The sequence below is a fragment of the Grammomys surdaster genome, unplaced genomic scaffold, assembly GCF_004785775.1.
Source record: "Grammomys surdaster isolate TR1022 unplaced genomic scaffold, NIH_TR_1.0 251, whole genome shotgun sequence".
Taxonomy (NCBI): domain Eukaryota; kingdom Metazoa; phylum Chordata; class Mammalia; order Rodentia; family Muridae; genus Grammomys; species Grammomys surdaster.
Genome location: NW_021604692.1, coordinates 349,190 through 356,689, shown reverse-complemented (window position 1 = coordinate 356,689; position 7,500 = coordinate 349,190). Strand labels below are relative to the sequence as shown.

Sequence of the window (7,500 nt, the reverse complement as noted above, 5' to 3'; positions counted from 1 at the left end):
TACTTCTTCCTTTCCACTCTTGATGACTAGTTCTCTTGGCTGGCTCTGGTTGCAAATCCTGTGACCATGTTGACTAGTAGGGTGAACTGGTGTGCTCGTCTTTGTCCTGATCTCAGAGGGAACACTTTAGCTTTTTTCAGGTGAGTATGATGTCAGCTATGATGTCAGGGCGTGGCACAGATGCCCTTTTTCAGGTTGAGGATGCTTTGTTGGATTCCTCTCTTATTGTTTTCTGTTTCTAGAGTAGACGATGTTGAGTTTGTCAATGCTTTTCCTTCATTTGTTGTAACATAGGCTTTTTCCTTCATTCCATCAATGTGATGTATGATATTGTTGGGTTCTGCTTGCTTTCTTGTGGGAAAACCCTACTTGCTGTGCGGTACAGATTTGAGACCAGCATGGCACTGAAGGGTTCTGCACCATTTTTCAGGAGGGATATTTATTCATCTATAGTTTTCTTTTCGTGTTTTTGTCTGGCATTGGCATTGAAATAATGCTGGCCTCATAAAATGAACTTAGAAGTATACCTTCCTTCCATTTTTGAAAGGTTTTGAGAACTGGTGCTAGGTGAATAGGACTCCATTGTCCAAGGATTAAGGTGCTCTATAAATATCAATTCTTCACTTGCCAGTGCCAGTCTGGTCCTGGTCGTATCTTTATGAAAAGGTAACTATTGTTTACCACCCCTCCTTTTTTTTTCAGCTAGAGTCTTACTTACTATGTAGCTCTGACTGTCCTGCAACTCACTATGTAGACCAGCCTGGCTTCAACTTTCAGAGATCAGCCTGCCTTTCCCTCTCAAGTGCTGCTATCAAAGGTGTGCGCCAAAACACTTGACTTACTATTCCCTTTAAATTAGGAAATACACACAGAGAATTAAGTGATTTACCCCAGATCACACAGCTGGTAAGTAGGAAAGCTGGAGTTTTCCACAAGAGCGGATGCTATAGCATTTAGCAGGTTACTCCTTCCTCTCCTGCTCTTGTGACCACGGTGACTAAATGTCTGCTAAGATACTTTGCGATGAAGAATCACAGCTGACCCTAACTGGCTATAGTATATGGTTATTTGGTAGCTGGGTTCTGGGGAAGCTTCCAGAATCAGAGGACCTCTGAATGAACAGTATGGGAGTACAAAGGTTGGCTGGTTATGAGGCTCAGGAGGGCTTCTCCTGCAGCTATTCTTCATGACTTTCCACTAAGAACATGACTGAAGACACATGTTCTTCATCAGCCCCATTGACAGTGGGCCATAGAGCTGGGAAGAGGAGCCCAAACTGAACTCCAGAGCTTCAGCAATGGATGACCAATGTGTCAGAGCAACCACATGCATTGCTGATTTACAGTCTGTCTCTTGAGAGCTGCTGGGCAAAGACAGTTGGTTGGGGTAACTTCCCAGCACCTTGGTCCTGGATGTGGGACAGGCCCTTGATACAGAGATTTAAGGCCCTAGTGAATTAATTATTTTTTGTAGCATTGTAACCAAATACCTCATAAAAACATATTAAGTGAGGAAGATTTTATTTTGGGTTAGGGTTTCAGAGGGTTCAGTCCATTTCGTTCAGTTCTATTGATTCTGTGCCCAAGTGAGGGAGAATATCATAGTAAGGGGACCATTAAGCAGAGGCTGCCCACCTCATAGCAAACAGAAAACAGAGAAAGAGACTCTGTGTGTGTGTGTGTGTGTGAGTCTGTGTGTGTGTAAAATACAACCTTCTACTGCATTCCCCAGGTAACCCATTGTAGCCAGGTTCTACCTCCTGAAGTTCTCAGAACCTCTAGAAATATCACCACTGGCTTGGGAACCTGTGGGAGACACTTGAAATTCAAACCGTAACACTCAGGGATGTGGGAAGCCTCATACAGGCAGTATCACTACAGATGATTTACTCTAGACTCTTACACATGGACAGACTGAAATTAATCACAAATAGGATTCTGTTGGTTTATCCCCTTAAGGTAGTGTGAAGGGTAGTCCCTCAGTACTGTAGTATCCCTCACATTCTTCCCTGGGCCTCAGCTAGCTTGGCTGTGGAAGTTTGGACTTCCAGGGAGAATTTTGAGCAAAGCCTACCTGGGTCCTTGAAGAGAATGTATGTGACAGGTGAGTGCTCCCATGAAGGCAAGGGGATTGCTCCTGTGAAAGGAAGGCTTGACCACAACTCCCAGAACCCTCCTGGAGACAGTGGTTCTATTCTCTGACAGCAGAGGGCCTTGGCCTACAGTCACTGGCAGGGATGGCTATGTGAAAACCTTGGGACTTGGTCTTTTTCTCTTGGTGTTTCTCTGCCAAGATGGTTACAATAGGCAATGTGTTCATCCCTCACTTGGGGAAAGCTCCTGGAGCAGGTTAGAGGGTAGAAGCCTAGCTTGGAAACTCTTTATGCTGTTAACTTGTGGAAGAACAGTTTAGTTTCAAGGCAATTTTAACCCCCAACCCCACATCACCCCCAGTCTTCAGAGTTGGGGAAAGATGGGGCACTTCTATGTGACACTCAAGCTTCCATAGCAAGCAGACTCTTGTGTTTTTCTGTTGCTTCTTTAACTTGATTGAACTTCCTCTGAGACACTCTTCGGCCTGGAATATACAGCTACAAGTCAGGTCAGGCTGTGACGGTCTACACTGATCAGGTATGTCTGTGTTGTATCCCTTAGCCAAGTGCAAGGTTGTTATCACCTTCAACCAAGGACTCCGGGGAGGGCGTGTGGTGGAGCTGAAGAAAATAGTGGATGAAGCTGTGAAGAACTGCCCAACAGTCCAGCATGTCCTGGTGGCTCACAGGACGGACACCAAGGTTCACATGGGGAATCTGGACATCCCCCTTGAGCAGGTGGGTTTACCTCACGTGGTGTACAGGGTGAGGAGAGATTATTAGTAGATCACCTGGGTCTGAGAATTGTTAGGCTCTCAGTCAGGATATCTTAGAGAGTCTCTCTGCCCCTCCTCACACATACTCCCCATATGCCTGCCTCCTCTGCCCCACCAGGGAAGTGGAGCCCAGAATTTAGCATATGCTAAGTAGGAGCCCAAACATCAGGCTACACCACCAGCCTCACTTCATCTTTTTGTGTCTTTGCATGTGAAATTGACAGAGAATGTCACTTTGAGAATCCTGACTTCAGCTAGGGAAATGGTAGTGTCCAGGGCCTTAGTGGATGGGAGAGGATAATGCCTTGACCTGGTGATGTGCTTCTGTCCCTTCCAGGAGATGGCCAATGAGGCCCCTGTGTGCACCCCTGAAAGCATGAGCAGTGAAGACATGCTCTTTATGCTCTACACCTCTGGGAGCACCGGGACACCCAAGGGACTCGTTCATACACAGGCAGGCTATCTACTGTATGCTGCCATGACGCACAAGGTAGGAACCCAGGGGAAAAGGGGGAACCGCAGTGATGGCTAGAATTTCTGCAGCCACAGGCTTGTGGTGCAGATGTTTGCTTGTAGCATGCAGGCTGCTATGTATTATGGTGCAGTAGAGCAGGTGTGTGTAAAAGGAAGAAGAGCTGGGGTGCAGCTGAGCCTGCTGTGGCCCAGCAGCCCTTCTGCTCTGTTCCGACTCCGTCTTTTGGAGGTGTGGGCATGGAGCCCTTGTTGGCTCCCTTTTTCTGACTTCATAGGTTTCTTATGCATGTATCTTACAAATGCATTATAAAAAGAAAGGATATAAACAGCAGAAACTTACCAGGGCTGGTGTGGTAGAATGCATGCTTACTATGTACAAGGCCCTGGCTTCCATCTCCAGCATTGCAGAAAAGCAAACAAACTCAAATCCATTGCAGGATATTTGATCACACTGTGAAACCCAAGATTGTGTTGTGTACTGGAAAAGCCTGTTTCAGCCCTTAGCACACACCTTTAATCCCTCTGACTGGAGTAGAGACATGACCTTAATATACACCTTTAACACCAAACAATGAAGGTAAAATTAGTTTGTAGATGGAAGGACAATGTTTGAAAATAATGTCTAATCGAGTATCAGACAGTGAAAAATCAGAGAAAGATTTGACAGACTAGGATATGCCCAACTCTCACAAGGAGACAGAGGAAAAAGAGGCTACATAAGAGAGAACAACACAAACAGAGGAGAAGCAAGCAGTTTTGCCAGGACAGTTATACAGAGACAGGTTGCAGAGAACACAAGCTGGATACAGGTGAAGACAGAACAAGACAGAGAATGAGAAGGAGCCAGAAGATTAGAACATATTGTCAAAGTTAGTTTGAGGCCAAGCAGAGCAGTTTAGGAGAAGCTGAGAGGAGCCAGACTGAATCAGTCAGCTTGCAGAGGACTTTGAGCCAGTATAGCCAAGTTGACCAAGCAACCAGTGTTCAGAAAGAACTAGGAAGAAGTGAGCTGATTCAGCAGCAAGTCTCACAGGCTGAAAACATCCTAGGCCTAGATAAGATTGTACAGAGGCTAGAAGCTTCCAGGACTAGACCTGGGTTAGCAGATGGAGGCAGTAAGTAAGTCTTTGATGATGGCAATCACCCAATCAAGTAAAAGTTATATTTTCACAAGCCAAACCTTGTCTTGGTATAAAGATGAATATACTCACTTTTATGTATTAAGTATTTATTTTCTTCCACTCAGATGGGCATACTTCATCCTTTCTGATTTTTACTTTTATGTTTGTTGAGGGTTTTTTAGTTTGTTTTTATTTTATTTAATGTTTTTCTTTTTTTTTGTAATACATACATATTTTTATTTTTTGAGACAGGGTTTCTCTGTGTAGCCCTGGCTGTCCTGGAACTCACTCTGTAGACCAGGCTGGCCTCGAACTCAGAAATCTGCCTGCCTCTGCCTCCCAAATGCTGGGATTAAAGGCATGCGCCACCACTGCCTGGCTCAATGTTTTTCATATATTATAGTTTGATTATGTTTTTTTCCCTTCCCCAACTCCTCTCAGATCTTACTTCCCTAACCAACTAATTTTATGCTCTGTCTTTAACAACAACTGAAATCAAAACTGAGAAAACACACACACACCACAAAAACAAACAAGTGTAAGGACAATAAGACAAAAATGCAAAAACAAAATGAAAAATTCACAAAAATACTGCTGACTCCATATTATCCTTGTCAACTGCTCTGGAGTATGGTTGACATACCCAGTTACACTCCACTGATAAAATTTCTTTTCCCTTTGCCAGTGGGTATCAATTACAGATAACTTCTTTGTTAGGGGTGAGACACCTGTGATGTTTTGTATGGGAGTAATCCCCATAGAATCACGTTTGAATACTGAATACTTAGTCCATGGAGAGTGCTGCCATTAGGAGGTGTGGCCTTGTTGGAATAGGTGTGGCTTTGTTAGAGGAAGTGTGTCACTGTAGGGGGCCAGGTTTTGAGGTCTCAGAGGCTGAGCCAGTTCAGCTACCTTTCCAGTACCATGTCTGACTGCATACCACCAAGCTTCCTGCCATGATGACCATGGACTAAACCCCTGAACTATAAGCCAGTCTCAGTTAAATGGTTTCCTTTAGAAGAGTTGTCGTGGTTATGGTGTCTCTGCACAGCAATAAAACCCTAACTAAGACTACCCTCCCCATGCTGGGACTCAGCCAGTCTGGAACCTGTGCAGGTCTTGTGTATGCTGCCACAGTCTCTGAGTTCATTTGAGTATCAGTCTTGTGTCTAGAAGACACTATCTCCTTGGAGTCATCCATCCCCTTAGGCTCATACAATATTTGTTTTGTTTTTTTGAGATGATAGACTGATTATCTCCTGCTTCAGTTTCTTTAGAGCTGGGATTGTAGGCATGTATCACCAACCCTGGCTTCTGACTGACCCCCCCCCCCCGCCAAAAAAAAAGACAAGAAAAGAAAAATTTTTTGTGGGTCTCTAAAATAATTAGTACTACTCATTTCAAAAGTAAAATTAAAATTAAAAGCACTTTTTATAAAGAAATTTGAAATAAGTGACTGGAAATTGCTGTGGGCCATCCTTGAGGCACATTAAATGACAGATCATGCTTTTATTCCAATAAATATATATATAGAAAGTGTTGATGAAGCCGGGCAGTGGTGGCGCATGTCTTTAATCCCAGCACTTGGGAGGCAGAGGCAGGTGGATTTCTGAGTTCGAGGCCAGCCTGGTCTACAGAGTGAGTTCCAGGACAGCCAGGGCTATACACAGAAACCCTGTCTCGAAAAACCAAAAAAAAAAAAAAAAAGAAAAGAAAGAAAGAAAGAAAAGAAAAAAGAAAGAAAGTGTTGATGGGTAGAAGACTATGCTTTAACATGGGTCCCTGGTTGCCCCAGAGAGTAGCTGATGTGTCCTAGGAGGTAGGGCTGAGCTTCTAGGTTCCACTGGTGGGCTGGATGCTCTATTCCTTTTTTTTTGTTGTTTTTTGTTTTTTTGTTTTTCGTGACAGGGTTTCTCTGTGTAGCCCTGGCTGTCCTGGAACTCACTCTGTAGACTAGGCTGGCCTCGAACTCAGAAATCCGCCTGCCTCTGCCTCCCAAGTGCTGGGATTAAAGGCGTGTGCCACCACCGCCCGGCCTGGATGCTCTATTCCTAAAGCTAAACTCAGCTATGACTAGTGGCAACAGCAAAGGGAACTAACTATATGGCCAGGAGACCTGGAAAGCCAGGTCTCCGTGAGCAGGGCTTAGACATTGTTCTGGCGAGTAGCAACTTTCCTTGGCTTGGTCTCTTCTACCATGAGGCCAGAGTTGCAGCCAGGCTTCCAGAGAGAGCTTTGAGTCCCAGAAAAATCTTGGCTGATGTCTTAATCACTGTTCTATTGCTGTGAAGAGACACCATAACCAAAGCAACTCTTATAAAAGAAAACATTTAATTGGGTGCTTGCTTACATTTTCAGAGTGCAGTCTACAATCATCATGGTGGCGTGCAGGCAGATATGGTGCCGAGAAGTAGCTGAGAGTTCTTCATCCAGATCTGTAGGTGGGAGGGGGGAGAAAGGAAAGAGAGAGAGTGAGAGAGAGCGAGAGCGAGAGCGAGAGCGAGAGAGAGAGAGAGAGAGAGAGAGAGAGAAAGAGAGAGAGAGAGAATATGAATGGGGAGGGGGGGAATGAGAATGTGTCTGGACCTGTCATGGGCTCCTGAAACCTCAAGCCTACCCCAGTGGTTACTAAGCATTCAGATATGGGGGCGATTCTCATTCAAACCACCACATTCCACTCTCTGGTCCCTATATGCTTGTAGTCATATCATAATACAAAATGTATTCAGTCCAACTTCAAAAGTCTCCATATTTTATCACAGTCTTAACTCTGTTTTAAAGTCCAAAGTCTCTGAGATTCATGGCATTCTCTTAATTATAATCAAAGTCAAAAAGTAGATGACTGCCAGGCGGTGGTGGCGCAGGCCTTTAATCTCAGCACTTGGGAGGCAGAGACAGGCGGATTTCTGAGTTCGAGGCCAGCCTAGTCTACAGAGTGAGTTCCAGGAAGCCAGGGCTGCACAGAGAAACCCTGTCCCGAAAAACCAAAACCAAACAAACAAAACAAAACAACAAAAAAAGTAGATGACTCTTCGGG

At 44.7% G+C, this 7,500-nt stretch overlaps 1 protein-coding gene across 1 annotated transcript in view; it reads left to right on the top strand.

The window, feature by feature from the left end:
- Acss1 (acyl-CoA synthetase short chain family member 1) overlaps positions 1–7,500 on the top strand; it is a 50,693-nt gene that overhangs the window by 26,932 nt on the left and 16,261 nt on the right. The window contains exons 4-5 of the mRNA XM_028774894.1: positions 2,655–2,830; positions 3,206–3,358. Of these exons, the coding sequence (XP_028630727.1) occupies positions 2,655–2,830; positions 3,206–3,358 (329 nt within the window). The remainder of the gene's footprint in view (positions 1–2,654; positions 2,831–3,205; positions 3,359–7,500) is intronic.